Source organism: Tyto alba, unplaced genomic scaffold (assembly GCF_018691265.1).
Source record: "Tyto alba isolate M040663 unplaced genomic scaffold, T.alba_DEE_v4.0 Super-Scaffold_6, whole genome shotgun sequence".
Taxonomy (NCBI): Eukaryota; Metazoa; Chordata; class Aves; order Strigiformes; family Tytonidae; genus Tyto; species Tyto alba.
Window position 1 is genome coordinate 24,888,135 of NW_024881327.1, and position 22,916 is coordinate 24,911,050.

The window sequence follows — 22,916 nt, forward strand, 5'->3', positions numbered from 1 at the left end:
TTGTTGTCATTCTCTGTATCCTCTCCATATGTCTGCATTCTTCATGCCAAACTATATTCATAGGAATATTTGATTTCTTAATGTCATCCTACAATTCTGGAATTATAGCTTTCTAAATTCCTTCTGTTTCCTCACACTCTGGGTTTACATTTAGAGTACTATTTCCAGACGGATTAGTTTTAACTTATGCAGTATAATTCTGCTTTTTTTCATGCCCATAGAGCTCATTGTAGTTGGTACTTACATTGTACTTGGTGCTATATACAAAATCCCCCCAATTAAAACAATTTACAAATTGACTTAAGAAAGACATTAAATTACTTGAAAATACATCTTATGCTGAAACTTAATATCTTAGTGACAGAAAGATAAGCAGCACATTATCAGATATGATCCCAAATTAAGGCTGTCAATGGTTATCTTTGATCCCAAGATTAAATATAAATTATTGCACAATCAATTACAGCAATTACAGAACTAAGTGGATTCTCTTGATACCTTTTATAAACTACTCTTAATTATCATGTTTATTATAACTGAACATATAATTTCTTATCTTACAATATTCATATACAAATTTACTCAGTGTTCAGTATACTCTCCAAATGCAGTTTCAAAATAACAAGTCTTGTGACAGAAAGTATTAAGGATTAAATTATCCTCAGTAGATGACCATCACAATGAAAGAAAAAAGTATCACAAAACTCAAAAATCTGACTGATTAGCTTTTATCCTCCTGTAACGGTTAGTCGTAGGAACTCATGTATTTATATTTGCTTTCTTGAAAAGGAAAAGGTATCTTGTAAGTCTTTGAGGTTAGTGCTCAAAGACAGAAAGTTATCTTCAAGTACTGTCACAGAATCATAGAATGGTTTGGGTTGGAAGGGACCTTAAAGATCATCTAGTTCTACCCTCCCTGCCACGGGCAGGGACACCTTCCACCAGACCAAGTTGCCCCAAGCCCCGTCCAGCCTGGCCTTGAGCCCTGCCAGGGAGGGGGCAGCCACAGCTGCTCTGGGCACCCTGGGCCACTGTCTCACCACTATCACAGTAAAGATTTACTTTCTTATATATCATCTAAATCTACCCTCTTTCAGTTTAAAACTGTTACCCCTCATCCTATCCCTACAGCCCCTGATGAAGAGTCCCTCCCCACCTTTCCTGTAGACCCCTTTGAGTACTGGAAGGCAGCTATAAGTTCTCCCTTCTCCCTGGAGCCTTCTCTTCTCCAGGCTGAACAACCCCAACTCTCTCAGCCTGTCCTCATAAAGGAGGTGCTCCATCCCCCCGATCATCTTCGTGGCCTCCTCTGGACCCACTCAAGCAGCTCCATGTCCTTCTTATGTTGGGGGCCCCAGAGCTGGACACAGCACTGCAGGTGGGGTCTCACCAGAGCGGAGTAGAGGGGGAGAATCACCTCCTCGACCTGCTGGACACACTTCTGATGCATCACCCAGCCTGTATTTGTGCATGAGGTTGCCCTGACCCATGTGCAGGACCTTGTACTTGGCCTTGTTGAATTTCATGAGGTTTGCACAGACCCACCTTTCGAGCCTGTCCAGGTCCATCTGAATGGCATCCCTCCCCTCCAGGATGTCACCGAAAGATTGTTTCATTTAAAATGCTTTATAGTATGAGTGATACCTTTTTACATAACTTCATATTTCTAAGCCCTCTATTTTAAGGTAAAGAAAGAGCTTTACACCAAGCAATTTATCCTATCCAGCATGGAAGGGAAAAGCTCCCTGAGGGAGCTGAAATTTAATATAAACACAACTAAAGCTCTCCATTTGGAAAATATTTTAATTCCATGGCCTTTTTAGATGTATTTTTTTTTCCTAAAATCAATATTTTCCATGAAATTATTGTATCATGGGGAACAAGAGTTGATACCTACAAAAATCAGTATCTGGAGCATCAACAGAAATATTTTCTTAGAATTACTTTAGTCCACAAGTAATTAATTTTTCTGAAATGATTACATGTAGATCTAAATGTAAAGTTTTCTTCAAAATGGAGTATCTTTTAACAGCAAAACACAAACCAAAACATACAGTGCTTTTGGTCCAACTGTATTACGTCTAAACTTGTCTGAGAAAAAAAACAGGCAGGACTCTGTGTCACATGACATTTAGTCAATTACATAAAGCCTGGCTATGACACAAATACTTATTTTATTTTTCAACAGTTAAGACTTTTTTCCTCCCAGTAATTCAGTTGATACTTCTATCTCCATTTATGAAGGTACATACATAACATTTAAAGAACCAGTGTCTTTACTGTTAAGCACTTGTAAACAAAAGTTCATTCTTTCATTTAAAAATTATTTTAGAATTACTTCATAAGTATATAAAAGTTCAAAGTGTTTTTTCAATCTCTTTAATCTTTATAAATTAAAGAGATGTGCCACCCTCAAACCATGGTTTTCTGCCACACAGGATTATTCTGTATCTATTATTACCCATAAACACACCCAGGTAGATCCTGGCACTGCAAAGACACGAACATCTGCTTAACTTTATGCACTGTAAAGCACCTTACTGATCTCATGTAGCCTATCAGTAATAACTAAAGGCAGCACTTTGCACATAACATTTTTTAGGAGAGAGCCTTATGCTGTTTGTACCATCCCAGATTCTGATTCATCCATCCGGAATAGATGGCAGAATACCTGCAAATCGGAGTGTTTGCATGGGAAGTGTTTATCCCTTGATACAGAGCTGATTTCAAACTCTGAATTTGCTTTATAACTTCAGTTGTGGATTTATGACTGTTTTACCTTAGAAAATGCAAAAAATTATGAAAAGTTACTTGTATTTTTTCTTCTCACCAAGTTCAGTTTAGCATGATATATATGTCTGAAAACGTTTTATGCCTTTGAAGATCTCCTTGCCAGAGGTGATATTAAAATGCACAGCCACAGCAACCTACGTGTACCTAATTCGTCCAAAATGCACATCTCTGTAAGTTAAACAATAGCAGCACCACTAAAATATTTCAGTGTGCAATCCATTACAAACACACGATGTGAGAAGGAAATCGGTAAATAAAAATGCACTGGTTCAAAGACATGCTCTATAAATAGCATATATAACTGAAATAAATATATAGACATACTAGACTGAAAACGAGTTACAAAAATGAAACCCAGCCCCCTGGGTTTTCCATTATGGGGCATTAAAAAGTCCCAAGAGGACCTTTTCTATTGCTCATGGAGAGACTGCTGCATGTTTTCCTTATCTGTTTCTCAAGTTTCATGCTCAAAATCATAAACTCCAGAAGCACACTTCACCTGAACAACTATATCAGCAGGGAATGTCATCCTGTGCACTACATCAACGCAGCGGTGCTGCTGAAGTAATTCTGCTCCTTCTTTCTTTGCAAAAGAAAAGGAGCAGGTCACCTGGCTCCCTGAGCTCTGGCTGCTCCCACTGACATTCAGTGGGAATGAAAATCCCTTTACAAACATTCATTAAGCAGTGAACACTCTGCAACACTGAGGGCTCTATGTGGGTTTACAAAGGCAATACCTAGGTATTTCGAATTTTCTAGGAAAGGAAGAAAAAAATATTATTAATTATTACATTTTAGGATTGCTCCAGATCATTGCTTAGGACTGTTTGCCAATGCACAGCGCGTACTTCATTTTTAATTAATCAGGCGACCACAGAGAAACTTAGCATTTCTGTTGCAAATTCCCCCCACGTCTCTTAAAACTACCCTCCCCAACTGCTACGCCAAAACCACCAGCGCCAGCATCCGTGCTAGCTCCCAGGTCTGCAAGCCTCGGCTCCATCCACTTAAAACGGGGAGGGGGGTAAAAAAAATTAGTTGAATCTCAAAATCCCTCCGTCCCGGAGTGGGTCAGCGCCCCAGAGGCGACTTCAGACTCGGCGTGCAGCCTTTTTAAGGGCATCATCTCAATTTGCAAAAAAAAAAAATCCACCGCCGCCAGCCTTCAGCGGCGCTTTTTTTTGGGGTGGTTTGGGGTTTTTATTTTTTTGGATTTTTTTTTTTTTTTTATTATTCCCCCCCCTTTTGTGTTCTTTTTTTTTTTTTTTTTTTTCCCTTAAAGCCAGCCCGGGGCGAAAGCGGGGGGGGGGCTTTTGTCCTTATCCCCCCTCTCCCGAGCACCGTGGCCACCTTCCGCCCCCCCCCCCCCCGCTCCTTACCTGCACCCGCGGGGCGGTGGCGGCGGCTGCATCCCGCCGTGGAGGCGGCGCTTGGCCGCGCCGCGCCGGGCCGGGCCGGGCCGGGCCGCGGGGGTGGCCCCCGGCAGAGAGGCTTCGCCCTCCCCGCGCCCCTCCGCGGGGGCCCCCCCCCGCGGCACGGCTCCCGATCCTGCCCCCCCCCCCCTTCCCCGCAGGAGGCGGGGGAGAAGGGCCGGGTTATCGATTCCCCCGGTTAACTCTTCCCCCAGCGGTCTCGTCTCATCCCTTGGGCGTCTTCTTGGAGGAGATGCTGCTGCTGGGGATGATGGTGGGAGTGGGGTGCTCTGTCAAAGGCAGGGGGGGCGCAGCAGGGTGCCCGAGCTCCTCTAAACAGAGGTGGATGGGAGCCGTGCTGTCTCTGCTGGTGATAAAAGCGGGCAAGGAGGATTAGCCAGGCTCGTTTAAAGGTTAAGCTCCAAGCTAACCTTTGTGACTAGGTCCTGCCTGCAAGGCTTCCCGTCCTGAGAGTGTTGAGGGTGAATAATCTTTTTTCCCTCCTACTCCAGCACCGATTCCGATTAAAGCAGTCTAAAAATGGCAGATGGTTTCTATACTTTCATATATTTATAGGTGTTTATGAGACAGAACCCCACGCAGAACCCCAGCCATGCACCAGGACCCTGACACCATTAGTGCTATAAACAGAATCTGAAGAGGTACTCCTGTCCCAAGACCTTATAAATTATGTATAAGAGATACAGATAAAGAAGAATGCAATGAAACAATACGAGCCAGTGTGACAGGCAGGGAACTCTGCACAGCATTGCACAAAGTACTGGCGGTACCGAACTATTTACTGTTTTATGTAGCCTGTTGCTTGAATCGGCTTTGAAGGTACCTGGAGACAGGATTATGGGGAAATAGGGGGAACATGACTGTGTGCTGATGGGATTTTCAGAACTGCCAAAATTACTCGGGAATATGCATTGCTTTTATTTTGACAATCCCACCTGAACTTAAAAAAAAAAAAAAAAAAAAAAAAAAACACAAGCAAACAAAACAACAAATAAACACAAATAACAACAAAAGAAACAAACAACAACAAAAAACAATAGGGAAAATTGTAATAACAAGCTGAGAAAAACTACACTGAAAACATATGAACCTAATATTCTATTAAATATAGCAAAGTCATGGAGTAACGATTAAACTCTTGGTGTTCACTACCAAGGCATTCAACAGTCCAGACTGTTGGGTAAATCATAATTAACCTTCTTAACTCCTTCAAAGAGCTTTGTCTGATCTATAAAACATGACTGTCCTTCACAAACATTGTGTCAGCTTGTTCCTGTTATTCCATACTTCCATGTATGTCTGCTAATTTAATTCTGTAACGTAATGTCAGCTAAATTGACTGGTGCAGACAAACTAGGGTCTACCATTCCCAGATTCTCTCAGATACCTTTTTTGCAAGATGCCATCATATTTGCCTTATTGTGCCTTCAGGTAGCAAGCTGATTTCAGCAAAAGGCTACACATAACAGTTCACAGTTCAGCATCTGCTGTAACGTCATACCTGAGTTTCCTAAAAATTCCTCAAGTGTGAATACCATCTGGTCTATGTTATTTGTTGACATAATTATTGACTTGTTTTAAAAGCTCTTCAGTTTGAAACAAGTGCCTCAGATTTAACCTTCTTAGAAAAATATTCTGATGTAGAGTCTCTTAAAACTCCTCGTGGTGAATTCATGCAGCCGTTCCCCTTACAACCTAATCTTTTCTGGATGCTCTTTAAAACCATGATTGTCTACTGGTCCTGTAGGTTCTCTGGCAGGCTTCCTGCTCCTGATGCATTTGAAATAGATGCTAGTCGTGTAGCTTAATGCACTTCAGGAAAAAAACCCCACAGGTATTAAGGTCTCAGCATGGTATACAAATTTATGCAGAATGAAAATAGAATACTTTTTCCTTTGAAGTACTACGCATCTACAATCACATAATAAATTGCAGTCCTTAACAACCCCCCCTCCCTAAACAATTAAAAGACCTCATCAAAATCATTTTTTTTCTATATTAAAGAGGATTTAGGTAACTAAATTAAGTGACCAACAGTTGGGAAAGCCAGAAGGCTACCCATGAAACCTTAATTCAGGATCTTCTGTGCATGTGCCTTGCAACCCTGTACTTAATTACAAGCTTGTCTGCAGAACACCAGGCTCCACTTGGAACATTTGAAATTAGGTAGTCACAAGCACGTGAGACTGGCTAATTACATCTCCTCCTGTGTTCCCATCCATTCATTCCTTTACTTTCTAGGGTCTCTTTTCTGTTCATCCCTTATCATCTGTTATGTGGAAATTTCTCTTTCCCTTGTCTGTCTGAAACTCTTACCCTTAGATAACCACTTCAGTAGTGAATCAGGTAAAAGTTTTTACCATAGAGTCACAGAGATTGCTAATTATTCCTTCAAAGGTTATTTGCGATTTTTATCCAAAGGTGAGAAAAAATGAAACAAAAAGGAATGAAAACAAAGACAGGAAGAAAGAGAATAAAAACCAAGGAAACAAAGGTTTCCAAATTGAAGCAGGAGGAAAATAAGGAATTGAGGTCAGTCTTCATGATATCATAGAGCTTCCTTCTTACAGAAGATCTGCTCTCAAATTACAAGCTTTACAGAAAGAGACAGTTGTAGATGACAACAAAAGGCAGGCATTAAGTTGCCTGATGTCTTGGAGGGGAAAGGTTGTACTGCATTTATAAATAATGCTGCACTGTCTCAGTAGACAACCTGGAAAATTGATTTTTTTTTTCTATTTGTGACAAAAACTCTACTTACTATCTGCTTCTCTTGGAAGAAGGTCTCACCAGTCAAAGCCATTGTTTTCTCTCCATTCTAGGTATTACAAAGAATAAACACATTTCAGAGGTTTATTTTCTATGGAGGTGCTTGAGATGTAATCATGAGCTAATTAATAATTTACATCTCTGGTTGGTGATTTTAGCCTTCCCATAGAATTATAACATTACTTTCAAACTGTAATGTTGTTTCAAAAAGTTTTCCAGCAGAACTAAGAAAAACTAGAACCAGTGGTGTTTGTGACATTACCAGTAGGCTAGCATTATTACAGTGGACTAAAAGCAGTCTTTCCACTTCATGGGAAATTTTAAACCCGAAATAGGCTAAAGCAATAACTATTCAATATTCTTTTTTTTCTGGAACATGAAAAGTCAAAGAACATTTGAGCTAGAAAAACATACTATTTCCTAAGTGAAGGGGGTTCTCTGAAGGCCTAAGCTCCCCAGTGAAATTGAGCATAAGCATATTTTTTTGCCAGTCAATCTCAGTGTCACAAAACTCAGATTTTCAAAACAAGAACCTAAAAATGGTACTCTCCTGAGTGCTTCGGTCTTTAGAGACTTTCTGACCCTTTTCATACAATTTCTTTGTAATCATTGGCACTAGAAACTTGATTTCTTAAAAAAAAAAAAAAGAAAAATTCAAACTCTCTGCTTATTTGCTTCCAGCAGTTTTAATAATAAAAAATATCCTCAAAATTGTGGTAATACTGTGTGCTAAGCCATACTGCAGGTTATAATGGATTTCCCTGGAATGGGATAAGAAAGCAGAAGTAATTTATTGAAAGTAAGGCGTGTTACAGTCTAGTAAAATTAAACACTCATGACTCTGAGGACATAACTGCAGGTATTTTTTCACATAGGCTTAGTGTGCAAAGCAAGCTCATATTGTGGAAGATTTTTAATGTCCGGCCTTCATAACCTACCATGTAGAACTGCTGTGGGGATTAACTAGTTAAGATTTCTAAAGTGCTTCAAAGATTATACGGCATTAAGTTGCGTAAGTACTAAGCACTATTATTTAATACTTACGTATTATAACCAAGCTTTATGGGACAACTCACGTTTACCTCACTAGTATGAGTCTTCATGATTTCAGTATAGTTGTTGCAAGAGGTAAAGCAAGCAGAACTGGACACAAGAGAGTAAAATCCCTTTCTTGTTTCACTATCAGAGACTAAAGTGAGATACAACTGTAATGGTGTTGCAGAAAATTTAATTGGAAAATTATTACTATGAAATACAATAGTAAATCCAAGAAATCCACATAAAAATTCAGGGGCTCCTTAAGGTGCCAGTTCTGCCATCCTTACTTAATCCATGTTCTGTTTTACCCAAGTAAGACCCACTACCTATTCTCCCAGAAGTACAACTCCAAATCCATAGACAGACCAATTACAACAATTATATCAGCTGAAAATGTTGCCAAGTGACAGTAAAAATGGGTAAAGTCTGTACACTGGTAAATTGTACTTTATGCATATTTTAACTTTGACTTAAATCAATTAAAAATTATTTAAGGTAAAATTTTGGAAGAAAGATGAACATAGCGACACTGTTGTCTTTATCAATCAGATTCAGAACACCTTTTTTTGATACAGTTGCTTTGTTGAGCTTCATTTTTGTATCAACCTTCCTCTCCCCTGTTTTGTAATGTCAGTTTTCAGTAGCAGAAGTAGTTGTTGGGGTTTTTTTTGTGGTAAGGAAAGGACACAGCATTTGTTAATAAAATAACAATGCCAAACAGAAACAAGATGACCTAATTTTGTGCCTAACTATGTGGGAGACAGAGGAACACAAGTGTTTCAGGACTGCTGACATCCACACACTGTAGATGTTAGGGTGGCATATTGTTGGACCCTGAGCTGCATCCTGGCATCCTGAAACCATAAGGCTCTATTTGGCATGCAGGGAAGGAGAGTTGGATTTATTTACCTTGCAAGGACTAATTATTATTCAATGGCAGTCTCTTTGCAGGACAAAGCACTCAGTACTTAAATTTCTTGCCTCTGCAAAAGTGCTGTAAACATTTCACAAGGACAGGCTTTTCAGGTATATGCATTTCCTCTCTGTGGCTAAGAATAAAGATTGCTTCCCTATAGTGTTTTAACATTTTGATCTGAATTGAAGCATATAATAAAAACGTACTTCACTGAATGCCTCCAGTATGAACTGAAATTCAGCTGTAGAGACAAATAAAAGGGGACAAACAGAGTGAATAGTACAACTGTACAATAAACACAGATCCTTGTCCTTTCCTGGGTCAAGGACGCTGCAGGACTCCAGTGCTCCTACTTTTCTTTCAAAAGCATAAACTTTGCTTCCTCTGTTAAGATATTAACAATCATTGTGCTACAGGAGATCAAATTATTTGTCCCAACACACATAAAGTCCATGAAAAAGCCAGAGCTCAACTTAGCCTTTCTAGACACTGATCCCTGTCCCAGACTGCTTTAGCCATTCAACTTAGAAACAGCTTAAAACAGACTAGAACAGCACGGTGCGCACTGTTCAGAGAAAAAATTTGTCTACATATGGTGGCAAATTTGACTCTACGTATTCTGTTAACAGGGTCTTACCAGTCTTTTGACCAGCTATCCCAGGAGACGTGGGAAACTGGATGTAGTATACTTCATTCAGATTCAGCTCCTTCAGCTCAGAAGTGCTCACGCAGAGATTCTGGGCTTCTTTGTTCTTGTCTGGATTTATAGGTTCTCCAATCCTTTATTGGAAGCTCCACTCACCTCTGCAGTTGCTCTCCCCCCTTCAGTGTCACTGCTAAAGCAAGAAAAGAAGCAACTCAGCTGTGACATTCTTTTCTTTTGTCTTTTCAGGAACCTTTTTCTTGGATTTCCCTACTGCCTTCTGTTTTGTTTAGAGAGTCTTAAATCATACAATGGCAGCTACTCATTATTCATTTTAGTTTCAAATTATGGGTTACTTATGCTGTTGCTCATACCAACAGTAAACTACTTGACCTGCATTAGTATTCTTAATGCTTATTTTGGCAGAAGTGAAATTGTGTTTCTGAAAGGGCAGATATTTACCAGGTGCATTACAAATCTAGTTAGAATTTGAAAAAAAAATACATCTGGGTCTTCTGATGCCTGAGTTACTGAGCTTGAAAGATACAATGACTGCTATCATTTTCACATACTGTGCAGACCATGACACACACGGTTTGGAAATAGCTGTATGTGGCTCAGTTTTCATGTGATTTTAGTATATTAAGCAAGACCGAAACACTGTAAAAATAGAACCATCAACAAATGTTTTTGAATGTTGCTTAAAACCAGTATCTGGTGTACAGGACAGAAAGAAATATAAGTGAGCATTCTACACGTCCCCCCATGCAATGGATCACGGCACCACTAAAAAGCAGTGCCTATGTGTCATGTTGGCAGTAACCACATGTGGCTACACAGCAGACAATACTGGAAGATGGCATGTCCACATCCTCCCCATATTCACATCAGACCAAGATCCATTATAAGACCATGTGCACTTTTTTCATCATTTTCTCCCTTCAGATGGCACAAGAGCTCAGAATTTGCTGCACCTTAAATGTTGTCTTTCTCTGTTGAATTATCTACCAGAAGTACAGTGAATATGTCAGACTTCTGGTGCCCTGAGCACCCAGAGAAACCATTTTTCTGGGGATGTAGAGTCCTCTGTCTTTTCATCTTAGTCTCTGGGGTTCCTATTCATCCCACAGATACCCACATCATATAACTGTCAGGACCAAATAAACCAAAGTGCTCATCTCAACCACCTCCCATTTTCTCATCCATCAGCCCATTTCAAGGGGGGAGGAAGGGATGTTAGTCTAATTTAATTCCTTCTGATCACCAAGGAGCGGAAAATATATGCAGTGCGCTCCACTTAGACCCTCTTGTCCAAATTGCATCAGAGCTAGAAAAAGAGTTTTGTGTTAGCTGCATATGTGTATAGCAAGGACTTCCATCCCATCCCCAGAAAAAATGTCTGTCTTGGCAAGAAAAGATGTTAACATCAAGGAGTCTGAATTTGAGTTCTTAATATGTCTAAACTTATTCCCACGGTATTCCTCCTGCATACTTAATCCAGTGAAATATGAAAGTGTTTCTTCTGCTCCTTTTTATTTAAAAAGGAACTGATGGAAGGGAGTTTTTCTGGAAGTGGTTCTTAGAGATGACTCATAGATCCACTATATTCCAGGACCTTTTTTCTGTTCCTTTACCTATTCCCATTTTTAAGTTGAAGTAACAGAGTGAAATGTCTTATGCTTCATTGCAAATATCAAACTGATTTTCTCTCCCTTCTCTGCACGTTTAATTTAGTTTTATGAAAAGATACTTTGAAAAAAAAAATTAAGAAAAAAACTCAAGAACCTTACTAAAAACAAATCCAAGCAAAGGACATGTGTTGAAGAGTTGCAGAATCTTCTTGGTCTGGAATAAGACATTTAATCAAAAATGTGCCTTTTTCTCACCCCAATAACAATTAGCCTAAAATTAAGTAGAAGCTTCTTAAGATCTGAGAAAAAACTCCTATTATTGTTATGGGTCCCCCCAACAAAGGGATGGGATGGGCAAATCTCTATGCTATCACCTTCTCACCAAAAACTTCTCCCTCAACCACTTCATTCCAGAATCTACTTTTCTGCACACTCCTATGAGCAAGAGGAAACTCAGATCCAGCAGTGCAAGTGGAAATGGAAGAAAGTGTTGAAGAACAATGATGTGATGTTCTGGAGAACACACCTAAAAGATCTTTCTCAAAGGCCATCTCTAACTCCAAGCAATATGTTGTTCACCAGGGTGTCTCTAGACAATGCTGTGATATATGTCTGATTAAGAGATCAGAAAGTCTTCAAAATTTGGCTTTGGGGGGTAGAAGAACAGGCTGTATATCATGCTCTACCCAAAATGTTCTCTCCTAAATCCCTGTCCCTCCTGCCCTGTGCCTCCTCCCCAGCCCACAGAATTGCAGGTGTGAAGGTGTATGAAAGGACCCCTAGGCTGTGCTCTGGATAGGAATTAAGTCAATTATTAGGTCCTGGGAATCTTGCTCTCTTTTCCACATCTGAAACTTTTTGATATGCTATCCAGAAGGAAAAAAGTCTTGGGGATAATCCTGACAAGTTGCTGAAGTGCTACTTCAGCCCTTTGCAGTTTCAGGATACTTGAGGTTTAGGCAGAAAAGAAGACAGCCTCAACTCAGAAATTTCTCTTCTTCATTCCAGGCAATAGCTCCCTTACAGCCATCCTCCCCAAGATGCTGAACAAGGGGACTCGCTGCAGTCGCAGGGGCAGTAAGTACTGATTTACTATCCCGCTGGCTACAGCTTTCTCAGGTGGTGGTTTTAGTACTGGGAAAGGGAATTACTGAACTAACTGGATTTTGAAGGGAGTTGCCTGTAATTCCCGGCTGTATCTTTACCACAGGTTTCCACTTGCTGATAATTTTATTTTTTTCTTTTTGGAACAAATCGTCTTTCTGAATTTCACTTCTCATCTTGAAAATGCACCTTCTTTAGTTTACTAAAGCTGTAGGCTCACTCTTCTTGTGTCTCTGAAGTGAGATCCCAATACTGGTAAGATCACCTAAAAGGCACGACAGAACTTAAATAGACTTTGAAATGGTTAACCATTTCAGACTTACCCACTTTCTGAGGACTTTCAGATTTCTCTTCTGGAAGCAAGCTGTTGTTACACCCAACATCACTGGCAGGGAGGAGAAGTTAACATGTTTCTCTGTTGATCCCACTGGAGCTTTTAGGCCTTGAGAGAGCGACCACTGGCAAGAAAGCACTTGACATGAGAAGTAGAAAGATATGGTTAAAATGTACTCCCCCCAAAACCTTTAAATCAAAAAGATGTATAAAATGTTCTTCTTGAGCACTAGTAGACTTTAGGGTAGCATCTCCATGTTTTGACAGGAATTGCAACAAAAATATGAAGGGAAATGTCTGATCTGTACCAGGGAGGGACAGAAGTTAGAGGGCTGAGGTATGCTACACTACATTCAATTCGATGAATCAAACAGGCCACAGTGCCCTTACTCTCTGGCCAAGATGCTGAGTGTTATTTCATAGGATGGGGAGCAGGGAACTACCTTTTAGGAAAAATTCCACACCTGTGCTGTCCTCTGAGCCAAGCTCAGGAATTGTCTGGTGAAATCCTAACTGTCCAAATCTTGAAGGAAGAATGATAATAGCTAAACAGTTTGGACAATTGGAGCACAGCAGTTGAGCCCTAGACCCTATTTTTTTTTTAATCCTTGCCAGCATAGATGTAGACCTTGGTCCTGTTTACCTGAAAATAATCCTATGCCCTGCTATCATGGGCAGTGGCTTCTCTGATATGGCTTCAGCTCAGGCATGCCCACCTCTCACAAACAAAAGCCATGTAAGACATGACACAAAACAAGTTTTTCTTTCCCAATCCAATGGATGCCACTGAGGCAATTGCTAATGGTCTTAATGAGAGACGACAAGCTCTGAAAGCCGCTCATTCATGGTAAGCAATGAGTTAGTGGCAAACCAGGAGGATGAAAGGGAGGTGGATTAAAGCTATTGCTATGTTTCTAAAAGAACAGTGTAGCGAGAACATTCCTGTTCTACTTTCCTATTTCTACAGATAGAAAATGTGTTTCTGCTTGTATAGCATTATGATTGTGTAACATTCGCGATCCTTACAGCTACCTCATTACTATCTTCATACTGTAATGCAGCCTTTATCTCCTCTGGATATGCTTACACAGTAAGATGGTTTGTTTCTACCAGTTTAGCCACTACCAATCACACTTGTCACATAGCTGTGCAATAGTTCTACATTCACAGTGCAGATTTCTAGCATTTGATAAGCACATCCCTTTACTCACACTTGGACAACATATACAGTTCCCCATAAATCAGACAAATGGATGCTGCTGAGCCATCTGTTTGAAGATATGTTTAGTTATATAACCTGAGTTACAAGTACTTCCTCACAGATTAAGGTATCTCAGGTTATATGGCTACAGAGAGGGGCCTGTGCACCTGAAATATTCTCACAAGACTAGAAAATCCAATGCAGAAACTGTATAAGACCTGTGCCCCTCTGCAGCAGTTTGTGGAGGCCTGGCAGGATCCCCTACATCATCACAAATGGCACTAAAGTCTATACTTAGAGCACTGAACTGAGCCCCAGTATCTTTATTTGAGTGATTATCTAAGATCCCTTTAGTCAATATGGGATCTACTGATAGATATTCAGTTAGAGTTCAGAGAGCAGATCAGATGGCAAAATAGAGGGATGTTTGGAATTACGAGTCCTAACCTTTCTAAAAAAACCTGTGATTTTTGGCTGATTCAGAGTAAGAATCACAAGACCAGACTGTCCTCAAATTTGCACATGATATTAATGTGAAGTGCCCACTGAGATATTGCACTGCTTTAATAAATGCTTACAAGGAGACCAACTAGAAATTCTACTTGCTTTCCTCAGTGCGCTACATACAGATTAACTTTACATAGTTGTGGAAGTGTGTAATTTGTTGGAGTTTAATACAATTCTAGCCATCTTTACTGCAGCATTAGTAGTTCACATTTATTGCTTCACCATTTGCTTTATACCATATGCATATGTATACCATATTGTAATAGAAACAAATATTCATCAGAAATTTTCAGTGCTCTTCTCCAAGAGTCATGATATGTGACCTAGTTTCTGTTTGGTATTGTTACAAATGAAATGTTTTTGCTTTGTATATGTGTCTCACTTGTTCATTTCACTATTTTTCTGTTCTAAACAGACTCACCCTGTACTCATCATCTAAGCATCTGAATCATTTTTCAAGCATGTGAGTAGTATGAGGAGTACAGCATCAGTCAGCAGTCCCACAGATCTGCCTTGTCTATTTAGCTCTGCCCTTGCACCCCAACCTCATGTCTGAGACTGGAAATTAGTTTATTAGACACCCAGCATAAAAGACCCACTACCCCAGGGTGTAGCAGCTGAATTCAGCACTATGGCAGGAAGGTTTGGTGTGTCCCACCTTTTAAGCATACCCTAAAGTCTCTGAAATCTTTCTATGAGCATGTGTGAGCTTATTCAGGAGTCTTGTGAGAAAGCCGTTCTCTTGTGGAGGAAGATCATGTGAACAAACCTTTCCAGAACTCGTGCTGGTGTGCATTCAGGTCATACAGTTGTCAAGATCAAAGGATCACCCTAATGTGGATGCAAGTTGTACGTTCTGCTACGTACAGGCCTAGATCAAAAATGACTGATGGGCTGGTCCCAATGAAGGCAGCATATATGTCTGAGGTGACTGTACACAGGGAAAAGGAAACAGGGTCCTGTGTTACACCTCCAAGCTCCAGAAGTTTCTGTTTATTTCTGTTTTACTTCTGAGGATTTTCAGGGCTCTGAAGAGGAAATGGTATTTCATCAGTTGTTATCTGTTTGTCTACTCTGAGTAGGAGAGATGGCAAGTTTTGAAAGAATTTTCTTTGCTCAGGGAAAAATTACTGGTCTGAAACACAAACCACTTGTTGGACGGTGGTGGGCATGTTCTTCATGCAACACTCTCCACTCTCAGTGGCCATTATCCTGATAGGAGACCCCCAATCTCCAGAGAGCAGACTGTACATTCTCGAGGCTGTCACTAGGACACCAAAAGATAAGGACAGGGACGAGATTTTCACCCGTGGAGAGTACCTGCTAATCAACACTGTAGCTTTCATAACATCTTCATAAAGGAAGCCACAGCTACCAAATCTTGATTCTTGCTGCTGAGAAGGAGAGAACTGCCATCCTTGTGACAACCAGAGCATCTTCTCTCAGAACTAAGGTGCAATATCTGATACTTCTATCTACCTGCAGCTTTTTCTTACACAAGCGGCTTCTTCTTAGCAGGAGATGCCTCAAACCAGCATGCAGCCAAGGACAAGCCCTGAGCTATAAAATTATATTACAGAACTGGGTGCATTCCTTTCTACTTATGCACACACTTGTGATGATTATGCTCACTTCTACAACAAGGAGCAACTCTTTACCATCTGGAGTCAGGTGAACAATTAGTTTAAATATCTTTGAATATTTGATATTTCATACAAAGTCTGGCAGAGAACATTTGAAAAATAAACATTTATTTATATCAGTTATTGCTTTCTCTCTCTTATGTTAGAAGGCTTTATTTGTAAATATTTTCATTTGCCTTTATCTCAGTTCTTTCAAAATTATAACACCTCTATATTGGAAGACTCTGTCCCTAGAATTTCAAATTTAAATACAATGAAATATAACCCTTTGAGTTTTTCTCCAGCCCACACAAATTCTCAAGCCCAATGTTTAAAGAGCTGTTCCTTTTGGTAACATTGAAGCATTTCAGTTTATTAGCCTTCTCATTTCAGGAATTTCAGAGAAGTGATTTTAGCAAATTAAATCCCATAAGCACACATCAAAAGATATCTGATTTGCCGTCTTGGTGAAAGTTTTAAGTTATGAATGGAGTAGTCTGTTTACTTCCACTGTTAACAATTTTAATTTGTTAAGAATTTAAGAATTTTTAGTAGTTTATTTGCAAATATTTTGTTATTATACAAAAGTAGGACCTTACAGATCAATATTTTATTTCTCAATGAAAAAAAAAACAAACAAAAAAACAAAAACAAAAGGATATCTCTGATGGATTGATCTCTGTTAACTTGGTACCTAAAGCTACCTGTCTGACCAGGTCTACTTATCTACCTAACAGTCCAGGCTCCCCTATGGATAGCAGAGGGACAGTCAGACAGATAGCTCCACAAGGCAGTTTGTTTCACTCTAAAAAAGGTGGGATGACTTGCCTTCCCAGGGTGCCTCATACTGTCTGTTAAAAGGTTAATTCAACAAACTAAATTGGAGGACATACTTAATGTTCAGATGACTATGGTCAAGTAAGAGGAATATAGCCCCAATAAATATGTGTGATTTGACTAAAAGAGATGATTAAGGGCAAGACTACTGTTTTATACTTCTTCCAAAACCAGAGAGATTGCAAAGAGTAAATGCAGGGTCAGATTTCACTGTCACCACTCAGATTCAGCAGTGCTTTCTAGTTTAATAAGATGTTACTGGCTACCAATCCAAACCTGCCTAAAAAAATTTAGCTTAAGTTAAGCAAAATCAGGCTGTTTGAGAGTGAACATATACTACTGATATAGTCTGTCTTTGGCTGATTAGAGGGAGAGACCAAGGTGTTTATCCAAGAACCAAATTTAGACTCTTTGTCAATAAGAGTTGGCTACATATTACATCTTCTGATATGGACACAAGTCCCAATTCTCCCTTGCAGTGTATAGTGCTATATATCTGCCTGATTCCAAGCCTGAAGAAGTGCTTCGGCTAGGTCAGATACTTAAATTTTAAATCTAATGTTCATATGAATTTTTAACATGCCATGAAAACCTGGAGTTCATAAATTATTTACAATAATGCATGAAGGTACTCTTTGCCATCTCTGACTGATTTATCCCTCAGATCATCAAAAACTCTTTCAGAACTTTGAGATAAGCTAAAATATATGCCTTCTATAACCTGACTCTTTAGAGATCCAGAAGAGCTGGCTCTGCTCTGTAAGAAAAACTTACATAGGTTTCAAGCCAAGAAAGAAGGGGAAATGGTACATATATACTTCTTAGGAAGGACCATCTCAAAAAAGAAAATATAACAATAATAAAGGCTAGACAGAGGAGATTATTTTCCTTCACCATAAGAAGGATTCTGCTGCCTGATCTAAAGAACAGTCTTTGCTGTCATTACTATTGACGTGGCAAGTTTAGTACATTAATTTGTTGGAAAGAAAAAAATGTGACCAACAAATTTTCTCTTTGTGAAGAATAGAAGCATGGGGAAATACCACATTCCTTGGTCATTATTGTTCAAAGCAGTTTAATCAGAATGATGTCACCTACAAAGCTATCAACAGATGCATGAGTAATTTCATTGTAGACAGCTATGTTCACTAAGCATAAAGGCATCAGTGACAAAGAAAGAAACAAGGGAAACCGTGAGTTTTCTCATCTTCTACTGAGTTCCCGCATTTTTGTAGGAATTTTCAGCAGAATTTCTGGAAAGATCAGCAACTTCAGTTCTAGTTGCAGATCAAAATGCCTATGTTTAGGGTCTGACAGAACAGTTCTATTACAACTTCCCCTGCCTCTGGAGGTTCCTGAGGGACAACCTCTTGTCCTACAGTCTCAGGCTGCTTCTTTCAACCCTTGCTTCTTACCACAAATGTGCAAGGTTGCTTTTTCAGGCATGACCACTACTCCCAGGATTTTGCCTTGTCTGCCTGTTGATACAAGTCCCTAATGGCTCTGACATCAGTATCTAACCTCTTTGTTCACCATCTTGAGCAGAATTTCAACACACAGGGCTTCATTTACTTACCAAGGAGGTCCACACTCATAGGCAGAACACATTCAACACTTGAGCTCACTCAAATCCTAGCCTAGATAACTTTGAACTGAACCTCAGGAGACATTATAGACATAGGAACAAAGTTTTCTTCTCAGCTCTTTGTGTCAGAGGAGAGCATTGAAAATCAGCTTTATTGATTCCCTGAATATGAGGCTAAATTTTTGAAATAAAGGGATTAGGCTCTTCCAGGAAATTGTTTGTAGATAAAGAGCCAGATTCTTCAGATATGGAAATCTAACTCTTGGGGGAAGGTAGATTTTTTTCTAAAACCACACAACCCACTATTCACATCTTCCAGAAGCTAGATGAGGACAAGATTCACGTGCTATCTTCTATGAATGCCACCCTTATGTGCTTAAATCTCACCATATGGGTGAGCTCTGGCAGATGCCAAACTGTTAGTGCCATGAGACAGATGAATGTCTGAAAGAGCAGAGCTTTCAATGACGAGCACTACGACACCTACATGTGCCTCAAGGAAGCAACCCCTCTGTATCCTTAGCCAAAGTTCCTTTGTTAAGGGACATTGCCTTCTGTCTTGATTTCACACTGTTCTCTGCCAGAGTATTAATCTAAATTTCCTGTCTTGCCCCATTACATAAGCTTCCTCTTAAAGCTTACTTTGGCGTCTTAGCAACAGATACGTCTTTTTATAATTGATACCCAGCAAGTAGAGTTTTACACTTCAGTTTCATTTTATCATTTCTGTAAAAGTATCTGAAAGAGTTAATAAGATTTAAATATTCTAAATAAAATACAAGGCATTAATTATCTGCCTTATTTTATTCTAGAAATTATGCACCTAATTACAATGGAAAATTATCTACCAGTGTATCTGAGTCATTCTCCATGATATTATCAAAGTTAGTAACAGCCTTACTGGGACTGTCCAGGGAATAAGAAATGCTAATTATATTGTCTGGCTCTGAGTGGTCTGATAGTACTTTATAAAAAATAAAAAGCTATTGTATGTAGCCTATTTAAATCTAACATAATTGGGCTGCATGAGCAGAAGTTTAGAAAAACCCTAATGTGGGCTTTGCTATTTAAAGAATCTTGGAAGCTAATTCAAACAAAGAATGATCTTTTAAAAATGTGAGTTTGATTATTTTTTCAAGCTTTTCTGATTGATTTGGCATGCAGGAGAGTAATAGAATTATAACCATTGTGACAAAGCTGTCTTGAAAAGGAGCTGACATTCCTAACAAATCGTTTTGCCTTTTTTTTTTCCTCTTAATGTCCAATAGATTTAAACATGAATATGCAGTTCACTGCAGAAAAACAGAAAGTCCTTAGACCTTTTTATGAGACTGGCCAGAAACTGATGGGCTAATGGGATTTATTTTTCCTTAAAAAAAAAAAGAAGAAATCATAGCTTACACATCATCCACCATTCAAGCCAATATTGTCTTTGCTCAGTATCAACCAAAGCAGACAGAATTCCTAATCTGACTAATTTTTCTTGATAGCCTACCTGCTGCACACACAGCCTTTTTCATGGGACAGCAGTCAGTAAGATTTTAATCGCAATATGCTATGGTTTTGCATGTAAGCAATGAACAGGACAGCCTTTCTTTTAGACACCCAGCAACTTCTTGATAAGAAGTGTGACAGTTACTAGAGATATGCAGCAGTTGTTTCAGAAACTGAGGAAAGGGTCTCAACAAGTTTTACCCTAAAAATCCTCTGGAATTGAGATGTTAGATAACAAAGAGGTAAAGAAGGAGATAAATACAGGAGGTAATGAGAATGCTGAAGCTAACTGGTGGAAGACTGAACTTCACAGGGAGCTAGGTCTCAATATCTGTACCATAACTCATCTGTGAGCTATACGTTTCTATCTCCTGGCAGCTGAGTGCTGGAATCCTGCTAGTGGTGGAGACCACCCAGGCTCTTTTAAATGTACAATAAAGGACCAAATTTACATATTATATTAAATTCTTACATCAAAATATGTCATAGCCAGAAAGAAAAACGCCAGTTTAACTGTAGTCTGTGTTGTAAAGTTCTTGATAGTATTCCAATTGTTTTTTACAATATTTCATCCTAGTTTCTGTGCACTATTTTAATTTTAAGAAATCCTATGGTTCTCTCTCATTGGACATTGTCTGGGAATTATTAACAGGTTCTTATGAAAGTTTTTTATAACATATCATAGGAATTTATTGAAAGCCCTGGAAGAAACTGGCAGTGCTCAAGCTAAGCAGCAAGGCAAATACATAACGGCTACATATCACAGTGCCCCAGTTCTCATCTAGTACCTTATCTGCACCTTCTCTACTTTCCAAAAATGTATCAAACCCAGTAACAATTGTGTCTCAACAGCATCTCATGCCATTAAATACCAGTGGGTAAATCCATGAGAAGAAAAGGTCTCCCATATAACCTCTACAAAGAAGCCAACTTTGCTTTCTCAGACTTAATACATTGTACTTAAAAAGGACAAACACATTTGTTCTAAAATATTTTAGTTATAAAAATCTTTATCTTCTATCCCGATCCACAATCAATATAACCAGAAAACCCCTTCCATCAGTTGCTGTAAAATTATTGCTTCCTTAATAAACTGCTACTTCCTACCTACAGAGGAAATTGCCTGGGTAGCTTTCAGGAGGTCAGGATGTAGGACAGATGTGCATGAGTAATGCACAAAGCCAGTGCTGTAGCCACTTGGGCATCACTGCTTTATATTTCCCAGCACACTGACTGGGACCACAATGCTGCCTCAAGCCTGTTCTGAGCATTCACACATCACTGTCTAAGCTAAAAAGTAAAGCATACAAAAAACAGACTGCCATCTCCTCCCCTTCAAGGGTACAGAGACCACTGTCACTTTGTTCTTGTCCCTCTCTGAGCTTCAGGGTTGTCACTGTTGAACACTCTGTTGGCAGGTCTACAAGGGCCAGTCCTGAACTCTGGTTAATTCTCCGTGTTGGAGCCTGGTTGAGCTCATTCAAAGACATCTGTGTGTCTCTGTGCTGCACCTCCCAGTATGCCTGGCTTTGAGAAAACGTTTGACCAGCAGGGAGCCAGCTAGCATCCAGCTGGGCCTCACAGCTCAGACTCTGCTCCAACTCAAAGCATCTGTTCTGCTCCAGATGAGCTGTCCCTCAAAGCAGAACAGCCGTACTCCTGTGACAATCATCTCAACTAAAGCACTTGCACAGATACACTGCAAGCCAACCCACCAGTGACTAACAGAGGCAACTGTAATGCATCATTTCATCCCAACTCCCTATTGTCACATGTTTCTGACATATACTTCCTTTAAAAAATAATTGTCCTCAGGCTACCTTATGGGATTCAGGTGTCATTTCAGGTTGTGTCTAGACACACTATACACAAATAGTAGACTCTCATGGCCTCTTTCAGAAATGTGTATGTCACAAAATGTCTGTTTCCTCCCACAGATCCAAGAAAAACCTACCAGTCAAAGTGAGGGAACTCACAAATTGAAATGAAATACTGTATCAGACTTCAGAATGCCTTCATTGAAGAAGTGGGCAGGAGGCAGCAGATTTCTTCCCTCTGCCTCTCCACGATGTCACAATATATTCTGGATAAATGTACTGCAGTCCTAAGGCATGGATGCAAGGCCACATTTGGTGATCAGAGGAAAATACTATATTCCAAAGTCAAAATAGATCACCAAATGTTTTGCTGATTTTTGTATTTGAAAGCATTAAGGCATAGAATTAAACTTTGAAAGTCTAGACTTACTCTCTATTCCTCTTCAAACCCCCCAAAGTAATAACTTTATCTTCTATCCTGTAACACAACCAAAATAGCCAGAAAATCCTTTCCCTCAGTTGCTGTAGAATTACTGCCTCCTTAATAAACTTTTACTTCCTACCTACACAGGAAATTGCCTGGGTAGCTTCAGGAATTCAGGATGTAGGACAGATGTACACGAGTAATGCACAAAGCCAGTGCTGCAGCAGAAGAATAACTGCATCAGAGAAATAACCACCAACTTTAAAGGACTGAAAAAGTTTCAGAGTCATGATTTTAGATCTCTAACTGTTGAATAATAGGTCACTGCTTGAGTGAAGCAGCTCACGTGCATGAAGATTTTCATGTGTGTACATTTTGCAGAATCACAATTTATTGAGTGAAATATCCTAGTGAAAAAGCATCTCCTGTTAAAATCCTTTTAAGCAGCTGTGTGAATGACTGTTAGCATGATTGGAGGACAATTTCTCCATGAGTTATCTTCATTGTTTTGCAAAATAAAAATGCTATTACAAGAAGGTAGTAAAAACATTGTGAAAATGAGTCATTAGACCTAGAGTTGCAGGTGATATGCACTGAGAAACATTTGGATATATTTCTAGACAGTGCATCATGATTACTGCTGCCTTCCTGGGGAAAAAGGTGATTCTTGCAGAATAATTACAACTACAAGAATCTTAAAGTTACTGGTTCTGACATTACTGTGTTTCTCCCACAACAGTTTCAAAAATACCCAGTATTATACTCTGTT

General features: G+C 39.5%; 1 protein-coding gene across 4 annotated transcripts in view; it reads right to left on the reverse strand.

The window, feature by feature from the left end:
- The window catches only part of TRMT9B (tRNA methyltransferase 9B (putative)), a 122,294-nt gene that overhangs the window by 19,561 nt on the left and 79,817 nt on the right, over positions 1 to 22,916 (reverse strand). Inside the window, exons 3-5 of one of the 4 annotated variants that reach the window (XM_042808305.1) lie at positions 12,651 to 12,799; positions 9,587 to 9,785; positions 6,988 to 7,044 (exon numbers count right to left, since the gene is read on the reverse strand). Coding sequence is in view for 1 of the 4 variants with exons in the window: in XM_042808303.1 (XP_042664237.1) it covers positions 4,173 to 4,204 (32 nt within the window). In the remaining 3 variants the exon portion in view is untranslated. Of the gene's footprint in view, positions 1 to 4,172; positions 4,237 to 6,987; positions 7,045 to 9,586; positions 9,786 to 12,650; positions 12,800 to 22,916 lie in introns of those variants that run through there. The other 3 variants (XM_042808304.1, XM_032999261.2, XM_042808303.1) reach the window with 3 other exon arrangements.